This window comes from Osmerus mordax, chromosome 8, assembly GCF_038355195.1.
Source record: "Osmerus mordax isolate fOsmMor3 chromosome 8, fOsmMor3.pri, whole genome shotgun sequence".
NCBI lineage: Eukaryota > Metazoa > Chordata > Actinopteri > Osmeriformes > Osmeridae > Osmerus > Osmerus mordax.
This window is the reverse complement of record NC_090057.1, coordinates 8,479,626-8,496,247: the sequence shown is the minus strand read 5'-3', so window position 1 is coordinate 8,496,247 and position 16,622 is coordinate 8,479,626. Positions and strand designations below refer to the sequence as shown.

The 16,622-nt window shown below is 47.1% G+C and overlaps 2 protein-coding genes across 4 annotated transcripts; one reads left to right on the top strand and one right to left on the bottom strand.

Moving 5' to 3' along the window:
* The first annotated feature begins 744 nt into the window (after positions 1-744).
* LOC136947775 (enoyl-[acyl-carrier-protein] reductase, mitochondrial) lies at positions 745-3,507 on the top strand. Its single transcript, XM_067241969.1, has 10 exons — positions 745-902; positions 1,064-1,161; positions 1,244-1,375; positions 1,482-1,625; positions 1,969-2,071; positions 2,231-2,330; positions 2,467-2,540; positions 2,877-2,937; positions 3,096-3,168; positions 3,309-3,507. The coding sequence occupies exons 1-10, from the start codon at positions 745-747 to the stop codon at positions 3,467-3,469; spliced, it is 1,104 nt and encodes a 367-aa protein (XP_067098070.1). The 3' UTR covers positions 3,470-3,507.
* arhgap18 (Rho GTPase activating protein 18) lies at positions 3,501-15,769 on the bottom strand. 3 transcript variants are annotated; one of them, XM_067241966.1, is made up of 15 exons: positions 15,575-15,769; positions 10,596-10,945; positions 9,665-9,882; positions 9,058-9,118; positions 8,563-8,696; positions 7,622-7,787; positions 7,323-7,414; positions 7,156-7,233; positions 6,880-7,039; positions 6,505-6,587; positions 6,165-6,371; positions 5,865-6,011; positions 5,433-5,557; positions 5,161-5,216; positions 3,501-5,066 (listed from the first exon to the last, which is right to left on the bottom strand). In XM_067241966.1, the coding sequence occupies exons 1-15, from the start codon at positions 15,691-15,693 to the stop codon at positions 4,975-4,977; spliced, it is 2,088 nt and encodes a 695-aa protein (XP_067098067.1). In that variant the 5' UTR covers positions 15,694-15,769; the 3' UTR covers positions 3,501-4,974. The 3 variants fall into 3 exon arrangements, with proteins under 3 accessions (XP_067098067.1, XP_067098069.1, XP_067098068.1); XM_067241968.1 differs by having other exon boundaries at positions 5,433-5,554; XM_067241967.1 differs by having other exon boundaries at positions 10,596-10,942.
* Between the last annotated feature and the right edge of the window lie 853 nt (positions 15,770-16,622).

Here is a 16,622-nt window from a genome sequence, read left to right as displayed (position 1 = left end):
ACTTCAGCACATATGCTGACAAATAGAGAGATGTAACTTCAGAAGGCCAGCAATGGTGCAGCATTTACTTTACTAAAGGTTTATTAAATTGGTTTACATGGTCTTCCGTTTAGGACACACTGTCCACATAAAACAAGGAAATATCCACATTCTCATTTTAAAATGCAATTTTTTATGTTTCTGTCTTGGCCAGAGGTGTAGACCAGCCATCTGTAGTTTCGCCCTTTGAAACTGATTCTTAAAAACTGGGAATTTACAGATTTCCTGTAATAGTGAGCTGGTGTAACTACTTTGAGAGAGACATTTGATGTTCGAGAAACAAAGAGGATGTGAGTCAAAGGGTGGATGTGGGTGTGTGTGTGGGGGGGGGGGGTCTGTGTGTGTGTGTGTGTGTGTGTTTGTTTGTTTGTGTGTGTGAAAAGGTTCAAATAAAAGTCCAACTTAAATACAAAAGAGGCACACTGAGAGAAATAATCTCTGATCAAGTTACACCTGTCCTTTCACGACAGTCCCAACCCTGGAGGGGTGAACACCAGCCATGCTTCTGAGCTGTGAGTAGCAGACTACCGAGGAAGACTATTTAAGGAACAAGTGCTTATCTCCTAACTGAAGAAATCCCAGCATTACTTCAGATTTTGAAGTACGAGAAAGCAAGGAAGAGAGAGAGCGAGAGCGAGAGCTGGCATTAAGCAATCACATCGCAGTGTGTACGTACGTCTCATTTCCAGTCCAACTTTGGTTGTCATGAGGAGGGTTCTGGTCAGATTTACCCAGGGGAGAGAGCTCCTCCTGGGGCAGAGAGGCAGACAAGCCCCAGGTCCTGGCATTGGAGCCTTCCACCTGCACCACACCTGCTCAGCACTGGTCTACAGACACCATGGAGACCTGCTGGATTTGGTCAGGTTAGTGGTGGGCTTTACTAGAAACATACCTCTCCAGTCACTCCTATTAAACACCCTAAACCTCTTTGGTCTTGCCTATTAAACAGGCTATGCCTTTGTGGTTCCCTGCGCGTGATGTTGGGTTGTTCATTAAGGGGTGTCTATCTGGTCTATGTGTGCAGGATGGAGCAGATGTCTCTTCCAGCCCTGGGGCCTCATAGCATCAGACTGAAGATGCTGGCTGCTCCTATCAACCCTGCAGACATCAACATGCTGCAAGGTAACACACTGACACACGCACACATGCAGGCACACAAACAAACACTATTGAATGTAATTTAATTGGAATGTTTCTCCCCCAGGCACCTACCCCATCAGGCCTCCCCTTCCCTCTGTGGGGGGAAATGAGGGGGTGGGGGAGGTGGTGGAGGTGGGGAGTGATGTCATCAATCTGCGACCAGGAAACTGGGCCATTCCCTGGGATGCCGGGTTTGGTAAAGACCCAAACATTTGTGTGTGTGAGTGTAAAACGATGTGTGTGTGCAGCTGTGTGCGAGAGAGTGAAACTGTGTGTGTGTGTGTGTGTGTGTGTGTGTGTAGGTACGTGGAGGACGGAGGTGGTGTGTGAGGAGGAGGATCTCCTCCAGGTGCCCAGACAGCTGTCAGTCCTGGAGGCCGCCACAGTGGCAGTGAACCCCTGCACTGCCTACCGCATGCTGCACGACGTCACCCAGCTCCCTCCAGGCAGGCTCATACTGTACTCCTGCTTCAGGCTGGGATAAACAGGAGTGTTCGATTAAGAGAGTTCTTTCTTTTCCTTAACTTCCCCCCGCCCCTCACTCCTCCCTTCTTCCTCTCCCTCCTATCTCCCCCTCTATGCTCCCTCCCTCCCCACCCTCCTCTTCTCCCTCCCTCCCTCCCCACCCTCCTCTCCTCCCTCCCTCCCTCCCCACCTTCCTCTCCTCCCTCCCTCCCTCCCCACCCTCCTCCCTTCCTCCCCACCCTCCTCTCCTCCCTCCCTCCCCACCCTCCTCTCCTCCCTCCCTCCCCACCCTCCTCTCCTCCCTCCCTCCCCACCCTCCCCCAGGCTCCTGTGTGATCCAGAATGGGGCCAACAGTGCTGTGGGTCAAGCAGTGATTCAGATAGCTTCAACTCTGGGGCTGAAGACCATCAACATCATCAGAGACAGGTAGACATAATCCTGCCCCCAACCCTTACACCCCTCTAATTGTCATCCTGACCACCAACTGAAAAAAGTAGACCAGAAAAGAACAAAATAGTGTAGAACAGCATAAAACAGACCAGAATGTGGATTGTTTGAATGGAAGCTTCCTGTACCCTCTCTCAGAGCTAATCAGCAGGAGGTGAAGGAGGAGCTTAAGCAGATGGGGGCAGACCTGGTTGTCACAGAGGAGGAGCTATATAATGTGCGGGGCCAGGCCCTACAGGTGACGAGACCAACCGACCAATGTCTATGTTCAATTATTAAGATTATGTTCAAAATTATTTTTCTTGTAATGGTCTATACTGACAAAAAAATTGTGCAGTTTCCACTGAAACCGTTTTTGTTTCCATATATGACAGGGTCTGCCTCGACCAGTCCTGGGGCTGAACTGTGTGGGGGGTCGGAGCGGTGGGCTGGTCCTCGCCCAGCTACGGTCAGTCTGCTGAGGAGTCTTAGCTAGGGCTGTAAAACTGTTTAAAGCTGCAGAGATACAACCCTGCACCACAGTACTACAGTAAGGTGTGGTAGATTTAGCCATCTGAAGACAGTACGTAGTATTTAACCAGAGGAATTATATCCATGTTTTGTTTTAGTCTACCTTTATGACACACATGACGTATGGGGCACTGTCACCTGGGACTTAGGTCACATACTCTCATCTGTATACTGAATAGGTTGTGTATGTGTTGAGCTATATTAGCTGTCACCTCAGTGTATGGACAGTCACAGCAGAATGCTTCCTCAGCTAGTGATGTTTGCATCCCTCCAGAGAGGGCGCTACCATGGTAACCTATGGAGGGATGTCCAGGAAACCTCTCCTGGTACCTACTGTGAGTACACCCCTCTGGTCTTCTCCTCCGGTCTCCTATTCTCTCTAGTCTGTTTGTCTGTCTGTTTGTCTGTCTGGTCTGTCTGACCTGACTGTCTGTGTCTGTGTGTCTGACCTGACTGTCTGTCTGCCTGACCAGTCTGTCTGTGTGTCCTGCAGGGCTGTCTGATCTTCAACAACCTCAAGCTCCGCGGCTTCTGGATGACACAGTGGAAGAGGGACAACAGACATGGTAACCATAGTGATGACCTCTAGCCTCACTTCTTCCTGTCACAGTAACTTTTGTCTTTCGCTTCTTTTGTACTGGTTGCCATGAACTTAACACACCACCTAATCAGACCTGATATAATACTGTATATGCGTGTGTTTCAGATATGATGCGTCTTCAGAACATGGTGACAGCAGTATGTGGTCTACTGCTCAGTGGCAAGCTCCGCCCCCCTCGCTGTGTCCCGGTGCCTTTCAGCCAATACAGACAAGCCCTCCAGGCAACAAGTCACGCCCACTCTAGAAAGCATGTGTTAATGATGTAGACAACATACACACACACTCAATACCACAACAGTCATTTCATGGTTTCTTTATTTACAGGGAGTTTAGTGGTCATTCAGAAGCTGCAGTACAGTCATAAGATTACTGACCCAGCTATGTTCACAGTAGACAGGACAAGAGAGGAGAGGAATAGTTGGTCAAATCAACATGTTACAGAGAGTTCATATATCTTTTGTATCGCTTCTATCTAATTAGTCTTGGTAATAAAGAGATGCTGTGAGCTGTGGTACAGTGGTCTGTCCTTTCCTGATGCTGGCTGAACATGCTACACAAACACATGATTACATATCACTTATTAAACAATTTGATTCCTTCTGTCTCCACCACAATGAATGGCAGAGTGTCAGTGTGTGTGTGTGTGTGTCTGTCAGTGTGTGTACCGATGAGGGCTTGGAACCCTGGACAACAACAACACATCAACATTAGTGTTCTCTAGAGATTACCCAGGGTTTTGCATTATGTTGACCAACAGGTCGACTTATGAGTCAACATCCGACCTTTAGTCTGGCATTAAAATACTATGTGCTGTAGCCAGATAGCTATGATATGCAAGAGATTAATCCATTAAACTCCTCAGTATGAATACTGTCCACCTTTGCCACCAGGCTAAAGCTATGTTATGAGATGTGGTTAGCTTACCATGCTAGAACCACATTGGTAAGTGTGTGTGTGTGTATGCATGCATAAGGGGACCACACTAGAATGTCAGTGTGTGGGGGTGTTCATGCTGAGACCACACATCAGATTATCAGTGATCACTGATGGAGTAGCTACTGCAGCTGCTCTAACAGCACGGACTGCTGGGAACCAGGTGAGGAAACCATTTGATTGTTTCTATCTTTATCTGCCCTCTGCCCTCTCTCATGGGGGGAGGGGAGGGGGGGGGCTTGGGGCATGGAGAACACCACCCAGTTGTTCTGTGGCTCCACACTACAGCCTTTCAACACGTTCTCAGTACTGTGTCGAGTCATTTGTTTCTGTAGGGGACCCCAACTATCTGGAACTCTGGGAGAATTCTAGACTGAGTCGTTCACAATAGATGTTGTTCCATGTGGAAAATATATTGTATTTGGAAGCCAGAGTGGTTCTATGTGGTATCCTATGGGGAAAATTGTTTTAGGTTTTAAGGTTCTAAGACTGAATGTTTCAATAAAGAGCTCATTCATGTCCATCAGCTGTTTAGTCTGCTTACAGCACTAGCAGGTGCATCATCAATCATGTGACACACCTGACCCCTAACCACAGTTCACGGGCCAGTCACGTTCCTTGTTAGGTCAGAGTTGAGAAGAGGGGGCTAGGTGAGGGGTCATGGAATGGTGGGGGTGGGGTGGGGTCAGTCCAATATCATTGGCTGTAGTTTCCCTTTTCTCTTGTTTGACGACACCCACATTCTTCTGTGTTGCTGTATATCAACAGAAAGCCTATCAGACTGATTGGGCGGTTACTAGGGCAGGCAGGCATCCAATCAGACACAGAAAGGCAGGTCCTATCGCAGAGCAGCCTTGATTACCCATTCTGCACTGGGATTAAGCTCCTGGAGGTCTTTCATGTAGGTCTCCTCATCCAGACAGCGCTCTTCTGAACACACACACAGACAAGACACACGTTAGCCAGATGCTACTTTGCGTGTGTTTTTACGTTTGACATTTGTACTGATGATGCTGAAACGTACTGATATTCCCTCCTATCTCATAAAGGCACAGGTCCTCCCTCTTCACAGACACACAGCTGGCAGGGGAGGGAAGAAGGAGGAGGGGGGGAAAGAGAGCAAGGATTCTAGTGTTTAATAATGGATAAAACAAACTTGAGGAAAACCTTTTGTGACATTTCAAAATGTTATGACATTTATCAGTCTTTATGTGTTTATGTAAGCATTGGTGTCCATATAAAGGTGTGTATATGTGTGTAGGTGTGCATGTGTGTGCCCGTGTGTTTGTGTGTTACCCGTCCTGGCTGAGAAATCGTGTGAGCACGTCAGCTGCTTGCAGCTTCTCAGTCAGCTGTACAGCCATGGACACCTTGGAGAACTGGGGAGCCTGGACACGTATGAAGCCCTGGACACTGTCCTGCTGGACGGACACACACAAGTATGTATACAGTACGCACACGCACACTCTGATATGCATCCATCTGTGAATTTATACACACCCAACATTGTTATCAAGGGTTTCATAAGCAGATATAATTTCTGCTATTCTACATATATTCAAAACACATGTTTTCATTTTTGTAATTCAAATAATATGTAAATTCTGTTGAGTATTTGTAACTAATTAAACTCCATGCCTGTAGTGCAGCGTATGACCAGAAGATGTCAGGCTGGAGCCATACCCTGTGTCCTTAGGTGAACTAGGAAGCTGAGGAGTGGACTGTTACCTCAGCAGAGCCTCTGTCAGGCTTGTCAATCTTATCGCGATCGTAGGCCATCCTCCTCAGGATCTTCCTCATGGCGTGGTCCTTGTTTGTCTTCCTCTGGTTCTCTGCATTCTGCTTCCTCACCTGATTCATGATGAAATTGGGGATCTGGGACACACATGACAGGAAGATAGAAGGACAGAGGGATGAGGGAACGAAGAGATAGGGGGGATGATGAATGGAGGGATGAAGGATAGGAGAGATAGAGGGATGATGAATGGAGGGATTAAGGAAAGGAGAGATAGAGGGTAGGGGCCGAACCGTCCATAGCAGGTTCTGGTAGCGTATTAGCAGACGGACGATGTTGGCGATGCCGGTTGCCATGGAGAACTCCTGCTGCTCACTGATTTTACTGCGGAAGCCTTTGAACATAAAGATGTTGGGCGCCATCACCACGGAGACATTGTTGAGTGTCATCTTGTTCTGATCCTTGTGGTCTATGACTCGCTGGAAGAACTCCATTAGGGTCTAAAGACAGGAATCACACCACATTACTTGATAGCATGACACAATGTGATCAATGATATGAGATGACTTGACATAACGTACCATGCATGTTGTGTGTGTGGGGTGGGGGTGTATGTGTGGGTGTGGTACACACCTTGAGAGTGTCTCTGTTGGCCTCTGGCAGTAGTAAGACCAGCAGGTTGAGAGCCTGAAGCTGCTGCTTCTTAGTGGGCAGTTCTATTCACACAAACACAAGTTAATAAAATACAACAGCTTCTATTTAAGTGTCAAGGCTATATACAGAGCACAGTTACAGAAGGCCTAGCACAGCTATGAAGGCTACATACTAAGCACAGCTATGAAGGCTACATACTGAGCACAGCTATGAAGGCTACATACTGAGCACAGCTATGAAGGCTACATACTGAGCACAGCTATGAAGGCTACATACTGAGCACAGCTATGAAGGCTACATACTGAGCACAGCTATGAAGGCTACATACTGAGCACAGCTATGAAGGCTACATACTGAGCACAGCTATGAAGGCGTTGAGGTATTCCACAGTGAGCAGGGGGTGGGGCAGCTCTCTGATGAACAGCTTGAGCACGCTGGCAGCATCGTGCTGCTTCAGGGTCTCCCAGGGAAACACGCCCTCATAGAAGTTAGCCTCCAGATCCTGACATACCGCCTGGAACACATACACACACGTTAAACACGTGTTTGAGGTTTCCCCCAGACAGACTCCCTTGACTAATGATCAAAGTATAAACAGATTGACCTTAACTCATCCAGGTATGGACTAACCTTGACTCTAGTGGCTGATCCAGGTATCCTTAGCAGACCCTCAGTGTCCAGACCCTCCTCCTCTATGTGGTTGATTAGCTGGCAACAACAACCACAACCCCAGTCAGACACATAAGGACGGTATGAACAGTAAACAGAGCCGACAGTAGCTGACGGGGTCCTCTCACCCTCTGCAGGATGATGGGGACCCTGGTTCCTGGAGCTCTGCCCTGGTCCTGCTCCAGGAGGGTGACCAGGGGCACGCCAAAAAGACCCCACTCTGGAGATCCAGTAGAAGGACGCATACACACACACACACACACACACACAGACACATACACATGTAGACACACACAAGTACATACATACATATACACAAAAATAGATATACATATTCACCAACAGACATATACACATCCATAAACACTCAGCTCTGTCTGTGCCTAGAAGCAGTGCTGCTATGCGTCTTCCTTTCCAACACTCTGACCTTTGACCTTCAATTTGACGGCCTTGTGAGCCTTGAGGTCGATCCCGGCCGTGTCGTACAGCGCCGTCATCTCGATGAGGACCAGGCGGTGGACCTTCTTCATGTCCTGGGGTGAAAGGTCCCCCACCTTGGTCAGCCCAGTCTTGTCCCGAATCACCTTGAAGTTCTGATACACACACACACAGTAAGAGTGAGATCAGAGCCAGTGAAATATAATGACCTAATTTTCTGATGATCTTCAGTACCTAATCTGGCCTCTAGGGGGAGGTAGAAGCTGAGAGACTGATGATCAGACTGTAGCTAACATCCACTGCACAGCTAGAGGAGCTCCACTCTCAACACACTGATTGAATAAATCTCAGAGCAGACAGTATCGTTTTATCTCACTACCTTTTTTCGGTGTGGTCCATAGACCTGTCAATAAACTGAGGTTGGGGAACTTTAAGTCACCTAGGTTTTTTTCACCCACTTTAAGTCACCCAAGGTTTGAATCTGTTCACACCTAACAGTCCTTTTTGTAACAAGTCAGAGCCTAGTGAGACCAGTCTGGCCCAATAGCAGGCCAGTGAGCCTTGCAATAGCCAATAGAACCTCCCGTGGTGCACTGGCACTTCCTGTATTCAGCCAGGTGACCTTTGCACTGTCGTTGCAGCAGGTAAGTCTGAGCTGGTGTTAATGTTTACCCGAGGTGTTGTTCAGGGTATAGGCTGCTACACAAAGGTTCACACACAGGTACACACACCTGGTGGTACTCATGTCGGCCTACACGCCAGACCCACTTGGACATGGAAATGGTCAAATGTCTGCTCTTAAAACTCATTGTTTTGCCTCCAACTGTACAATTACAGACTCTTCATATACAGACTCTTCATATGGTTGATTGATTGATTGAGATGTTTATGGATATATTGATAATAATTGGTTTTGGTTTTGGAACTTACAGGAAGTTGGTCATCCGTGTCACATGAGGCCTCTTCTGCAACCTTTGACCCCTCTCTGTAGCTGAGGGCCTGCTCTGAGAAGGACACCTCCAGGTTCAGGTCAGTTTCTGCCTCTACCCTTCCATGGTCTACTCCTGCACACACACACACACACACACACAGGAACATGTACAGAAACACACCACACAACCAGACATTATTAGTATGGCAGAGCTACCAAAACTAGGTGTTAAAATCCAGAGAGGACCAAAGTCTCCCTCAGCAGGCAGTGTAGGATACCATTACTGTGTGTGTATGTGTGTCTGTGTGTGTGCATGTGTGTGTGTCTGTGTGGAATCTTGAACCTTTGTGACACTAAGTTGTTTCTAGGATCTCAAGCTGCAGACTTTATTCACACACACACACACACACACAGTTGAGAGGTGATTCTCAAGGTCCACTGCTGAGAAAGGCATGCTGAGGCCAGTGCTGGGGGAAGGGGGCGGGGACGCATACCAGCAGAAGCTGCTTCCTCATTCCTGGTCTCACTTCCTGCTGTGGGCGGGGCCTCTTGCTCCTGGAACAGAGTACAGAGCACATCCACCCCATCAGGCTACACAGTCAAACTCAGAGACGTGGATTAATGGAACATTGACTTAACTGCTGTTAGGCACGTCTGTTAGTCAGTAACAGTTATGTATTACCTCCTTTTACCCTCAGTGCTGACAGATAATGATGGTATTGTTAGCTGGATGGTTAACCAGTGAACAAGCATGTTCTGTACATTTGACCACTTCTGCATTCCAATCCCCCACCCTGCTCTACATTGCCCCATGCTCTCTTACTTCCCCTGAACACAAGGCCCAAGTTAGAGTACACTAACCCAAGCTATCCTAGAGGACAACCACCCTCAGCTCCCACTGAAGACCCCCCCTCCCCCTACTGAACTCTGAACACAGGAGAAGAGTGAAGGGAGGGGATGGAGGGGGTTGTCATAAACTGCATATCAGTCTTTGTGCTGTCAGGGTGGATGAAGTAACAAATTGGCCATTTCATTGTATAAGTTCTGAATAAATGAATGAATGAATAAACAAACAAAACCTGCACACTGGTGATATCTGACCTTTGACCCCTGTCTGAAGATGTCCCGTACGTCGGGGACGTGGTGTGTCTGCTTCCTCTTGCGTAGCGTCAGCGAGGTGAGCCGGCGCTCCACGGCTGCCACCTGTGTGCGCGTCAGAGTGGACAGCAGCACCAGACTGTCCTCCTTCTCCACCGACGAATCATCAAACAGCATGGCAAGTCCCGCCTCCTCTAGCCACGCCTCTTCCTGCTCCCCTTCTACATGACAGGCAGCGGGGATTTGACCGGGGGGGGTGGGGCAGAGGATGAGAGAGAGGGAAGGAAGAGCAAATACGGAAAGGAAACAGGAGAGAAAGAAAGAGAGAGGGAGAGAGCAGGAGAGGGAGAGAGCAGAAGAGAAAGAGGAAGGTTAAGTTCTGTGTGAAAATCTGCTGTCGTCAGTAGCTGGTCTCTCTCTAACTCTCTTTTCTTTCTCTTTGTCTCTCTCTCTGTGTCTGTTTCTCTCTGTCTAACTCTCTCTTTTCCGCTCTCCCTCTCTTTTCTTGCCATGTTTATATGAGCATCCTGTTTAAGACCAACATCAACACAGGATGTTGCAGAAATCCCAGTCCTGTTGAAACAATGTAACCCTAATAAACACCTAGCATTTGCAGGTGTGTGTGTGAGAAGTTGTTTGTGTTTCCTGTCAGTGCAGTCTCCCAGGGTCTGATGTGCGATGCAGATTAATCTCCAGGAAGGCTCACACAGGCAGTGCTTTCCAAAAGTCTAGTTTGAGAAACATACTAGCACATTCTAAATCTACTTAAACCTGTCTCAGTTGCTCTATCTGAATACAGCTTATTGGTTCTAATAAGACACTGATGAGGTCAGGATGAACCTGGAGACTGTCTCCAGACCATAATACTATCTACGCTAGATACCCCTCCAGAGAATAATATTATATACAAGCCCTGGTACCCCACCATACTAACCTTCAGGCACCTTCAGCTGCACCTCCTCCTGGGCCTCCCCCTCTCCCCCCTCTGCCCCCTCTCCCCCCTCTCCCCCCTCTGCCCCTTCTGCCCCCCGGCTGGAGCTGATGTGCTCCACCTCCTTCCAGTAGTCATCCATGGCCAGCTCATCCAGGGAGTCCTGTGAGTTGCATCGCTGATAGGGCAGCTTGCAGGAGGGGGTAGAGCCTTGCCCCGATATGTTGGTGGAGTTTGATGCGGGGGAGAGATGGGTGGGTTTGAGGATAGGGCTGGACCCAGGGGCGGGGCTAAGGCCAGGGGTGGGGCCATGTTTGCCTTTGGCCTGTACACTATAGTGACCACTCCTCCTACTTGAACAGAGGGAGAGAGAGCCAGATAGGGGGAAGGGAGGGGGAGAGATGGAGAGAAAGTGATGGAGAGAGAGGGAGTTATGGAAGGAGGGAGAGAGAAACAAAAGGGGAGGGAGAGACGGAGAGAGGGAGATATTATTACACAGAATATTGCTGATTCACGTGAGCAGGTTATCTGGGGACAAACCCTCTATTAATATGGAACATGATACAACTAGATACAGTAGATGTCAACATGACAGAAGGGCTCCAGAGTCAGACACCAACACCATGGGGAATCTCTAGCCTGCTTTCTAATCAAAAGCACAGTCTCTGTAGACTGAAGGTTATGGAACAGGCTGGGCAGTGGCAGAGGGCCATGCTGTTCTCAGACTGTATCACACACATACACACACCCACACACACCCTGTGTTGCCCCTGCTGTTAGACGGAGCAGCTTTATTAAATTACTACAGTAGGAATGCTGTTGCAGAAGGCGGAGGTACATATTTAGATGTGTTCTCTCTCTCTTACCGCCCCCACCCCCCTTTCCCCGGTCTGCAGGGCATCTTTGAAGGCTATAATAACCTCCAACTCAGCTTGACCAGTTCCTCGGCACCCTGCTGTTGACCCACTAATAATACTCCACCATAAGTATAGTATACAGTACCAACACTGACCCACTGACTCTGGGGCTGAGGAGAGACTGGGGCTGAGAGACTGTGGGTGAGGAGAGACTGTGGGTGAGGAGAGACTGTGGGTGAGGAGAGACCGTGGGTGAGGAGAGACTGTGGGTGTGATACAGTACACACACACACACACACACACACTAGTGACTAGGTATAATACACCAGCTGGTCTGAATGGATCAGCAGCATTCTTTATCGGGGCCATGGAAACAAGTGGAGTCAATCTCACACACCAGCAATAAAGTCAGACTTACAACTACGCATCGCAGTCTACAGTCACCAATCAAGTTAGACTTAACTGGTGTAAAGTCAGCAATAACCAATCAAGTTAGACTTAACAGGTATGTGCATACCGACACTCATAGATAATACAAAGATAATTCATTTCTGTCTTTATGTCTGCCTGCCTGCCTGTCAGTCTACCTGTTGAGCTGCCTGACTGTCTGTCTGCCTGCCTGTCAGTCTACCTGTTGACCTGACTGTCTGTCTGCCTGCCTGCCTGTCAGTCTACCTGTTGAGCTGCCTGACTGTCTGTCTGCCTGCCTGTCAGTCTACCTGTTGAGCTGCCTTACTGTCTGCCTGCCTGGGCTTGTCTGTCTGTCTTATTTCAGTCTTGTCTGTCTGTCCTTATTCTCTCCAGTGACCATGTGGGGTCAGCTGATTCAGCAGGATTCTGACTCCAGGACCATGCATGGGAGACTCACTATCCAGGCGGAGTTCTGGAACATAGGTCTGGTTACAGTGCTCGCACCGTTCTCCGATGCAGTCCTTATTAGACTGCACTGGAGTCCCTTCTGGAGCACAAGGATTTGGAACAACGCCCTGATAAGCCACTTGGTCCATGCCAGATCAACAGGTGATGTGCAGATATATATATATATATATATATATATATATATATATATGAATAACAGAGAGAGAGAGAGAGAGAGAGAGAGAGAGAGAGAGAGAGAGAGAGAGAGAGAGAGAGAGAGAGAGAGAAAATATATGAGAGAGAGAGAGAGAGAGAGAGAGAGAGAGAGAGAGAGAGAGAGAGAGAGAGAGAGAGAGAGAGAGAGAGAAGGGAAAAAAAGAGAAAACGAGAGAGTGCTTGATGCATACAGAATTTTCCTTAATTACAAAAAGTCCATACATATCCATATCCGATTTTATGATGATTGTTTGACAGTGTGTAACTATAACGCCAATAAAGAAGTATGAATTCTAGCCTGTGTGTCTGTGTGTGTACTGTATATTTCTGTTCGCCTGCATCTTCTGTTATGCTGTTATGATATCCATCCATGGACAGGTGTGTTGGTTTATTGTTAATGTGTCTATATAGTCAGGTGAGTTTCCTATATTTTTGTGTGTATGTGTGTGTGTTGTGTGTGAGTGTATGTGTTATGTTCGTTATGTGTGTTGTGTATGCGTGTGCGTGTGTTTGTGTGTCAATGGAAAAAGTGACACAGTGTCTGTGGTTTCACTGTAGTAACTGCTGATTCTGTGCTGCCTGTCAGACTGTTTAGCTGCTCCTGTGTACTGGATACAGCCACACACACACATATCGACAATTAACCTCCTCCCATGTTCATTTTGTTTTTATATAGTGTTTAACCCTCTAAGACACAGAGAGTGTGTGTTAGAGAAACAAACACAAATCTACTGCATGACACCAAGGCCATGGTCAATAGCAACTGTGGCCCTGAATAGTCATATCTGGTACATCCAAAGCCCTAATCCCAGCAAAGAGCCACAATCCTAGCAAAGAGCCTAGCCCTAGCCTACATCCAAAACAACAAATGAATTAACTGATTTACTCACTCAATAATTACGGTTTCAAAACATTCAATAATCAAGCTAGCAGTCCCCTTGGTTTCGGTGTCAGTGTTCACCTGTTTTATGTGACTTCATATATCTTATCTTATCAAAGAGAAACACTCAAAGGCGTAACCTTGAAACTGAAACTAACGTGTGTGCCTGAGTGTGTGTGTGTGTGTGTGTGTGTGTGCGTGTGTCTTACTCTTTGTACCTTTGGCGAATCTAACCTCTATGTAATCAGTCAGTAGGTTGTGGTCAAGTTGCCCACAGAGCTGGCTATTATTGTATGATTATGAATAATCTAGATAATATGTGATGACTGTAAAGGACAGAACACACCATATAACACCTCTGACAGGACATCAGTCAGTTAACCAGCTCACAAGTCAGTTAACCAGCCTGCAAGTCAGTTAGCCAGCCAGCAAGAAGGTTTGCAAAGTCCGCATGGCAGCCTGACAAGTCAGTTAACCAATCAGCCAGGCAACCAGCCAGCCAGTTCATGAACAGTGCATTGTCCTCTGTTCTCCATTAGAGCAGCAGAGCAGGTGTCTGTTGCAGACCAACTGATTCACCAAACTACCAGACACACAAGTTTAAGAACCACTGCCTCTGCCCACTAAACTGGCCCTGGACACTGGTCCCAGACCAGTAAGTAAGTAAGTAAAGTTCATTTGTATAGCACATCTGACAGATAAAAATCACAAAGTGCTTCACAACAAAATGAAATACAACACCACAAATTAAGATACAAAAACATTTTAAATAGAAAACATAACAAACAACCATAAAAACCCCTCGACTAACTAAAAGCCTGCTTGAATAGCAGAGTCTTCAATTGCTTTTTAAAAGATTTGACAGAAGTTGCACAGCGTAGAAAGGTAGGCAAGACATTCCACAGCCTAGGAGCCACTGCTCGGAATGATGGATCCCCTCTAGTTTTAAAATGAGTGCAGGGAACCACTAATAGCTTCTGACCTAATGACCTCAGACTACAAGTAGGAGTATGAAGCTGTATCAAGTCAGAGATGTAGGGAGGAACTTGACCATGCAGGGCTCTAAAGGTAAGGACCAGGATTTTAAATTGAATTCTATACTGGACTGGTAACCAGTGAAGTGATGCTAAAACAGGTGTGATGTGTCCTCTTTTGTTAATATGAGTTATAAGTCTTGCAGGAGAGTTCTGACAGTCAAGCTCCTCAGTCTATCCAGCCTGCTAAACTGACCCTGGACACTGGTCCCAGACCAGTCTACCCAGCCTGCTAAACTATCCCTGGTCCCAGACCAGGCAGAATAAACACATTTGATCTTCCTTCCTCTGTCTGATATTGGCCATGGGCTTAGGCTTGTCCTACAGATACACTCCTGTACTTTATCACCTAACAGGGTTAGGGCCTGTGATGTACATTAAACTAGCCATACCACTGGGGAGCTGAACACCCAGCTGGCACATGGAAATAATGTATGTGTTTGTTTGTTTGTTTGTTTGTTTGTGTGTGTGTGTGTGTGTGTGTGTGTGTGTGTGTGTGTGTGTGTGTGTGTGTGTGTGTGTGTGTGTGTGTGTGTGTGTGTGTGTGTGTGTGTGTGTGTGTGTGTGTGTGTGTGTGTGTGTGTGTGTGTGTGTGTGTGTGTGTGCGCACAGGCAAGTGTTCTCAGCTGCAGTCTGCAGATGGCCAGTTGAATGGGAAGAGGAAGCAGCGTCATGTTTCACTAGAGGACAGTGCTCATTGTGTGACCTCACCTCTTTTTGCCTGGCTGTTGGTGAACACTGGCTTGTTTACAAGTTGTTTACACTTCTCTCTAAACATCAAGACACCAAACACTGTATATTTTGTAAGTAACACAGTCTGTTCTCTACTTAGGTGCTCAGTCAGTTTATGTAGTCTGGTGAGAGATCTGTCTCGACAGGTTTGCTCTAGTGTATCATTATAAAATAAGAGATAAATATAACATTCAATTTAACTATTTCATAGAACCGTGAGGTTCTATAGACTTAATCAGTAAAGTCAGTTCAATGCATACGCGTAGTAGGCTTTATGAAGAAGTATCAGCGGCTCTGTGTGACAGCTTGTGTCCGCAAGAGATGCAAAACATACGAGACAATCACCAGACCTTTGCCCCTCTCCATTCAATTGAAACACGGTAACAATTTCTTTCTCCCTCTCACCTTAGAGCAGGAGACTCGCTGTCCTCGACATTGTTTAGTCCCGTTAGAGGCGGTACAACTTCGCTGTTGCTGAAGTACCCGGTCAAGATGACTCCCTTTGAGTCTTGTTGGCGACTCATCTTGCGCGCCGCATTATTGTAGACTCACGCGATTAACTTTGGATCTGTACAATATCCAAGTGGAACTCTCTCTCTCTTTCTCTCTGTCCTAGTGATCTCACTCCTTGACAACATGAATAATAACGCCACGGCCCCGCCCGGGGCTGCACCGAGCCGTGTAATTCGGGCGGAGTCACCCCAGTTTGAAGACAGTAGAAAAGATCGCGCTCCGTTGTCCGGTCAGCCCATGAACAATGTCCAGTCAGCCCAGTAACACTGTTTCCTGTTTTGTATTAATTTATTCATTTTATGCTAGTTTGTATCCTAATATTAGGCTAAACCTAAATGAATTGTTGCAGCAGTTACAAAACTGCTCAAACACAAGGGCCAGAAAGGACAGGTAAAAAAAGATAAACAAATATGAAATTCCCTGTTTGATACACTCGCTTAAAGACTTAAAGTAACATACTGAACTGTGTATTGGCATGGATCTGTCATCTGTGTGTCGGGGATAATGTGCAAAATTATCGGACCATCTCCAGCTCTGCCTCCAGTGCAGTGATATCTGATCAGACCAGGCCATTACTGTACAACCTCGACCCTGCTGCAGAGAGGAATCTGTACTGCCACCCGCTGGTGGCAGGGAGTAACTGAATGCGTGTGTGAGAGACAACGGACCAGGTACCAAGAACAGTTATTTACATGATCTAGACATGACAGAGACACTCAAACAGACTCATCTGTGCACACACTGTGTACACAGGTGACTCTATACCAGCCCTGAGTGGTGACTTTATATCACACAGATGCAGTCAGTCTATACAACACTGGTGTTTTGAGTCTGTACCCACCAGAAGAGATTAATCTCAAGATTAACATGGATATAATCACAGAGGAATTCATACATGCATACTAACACACACACATGCATACTCACACACACATACACT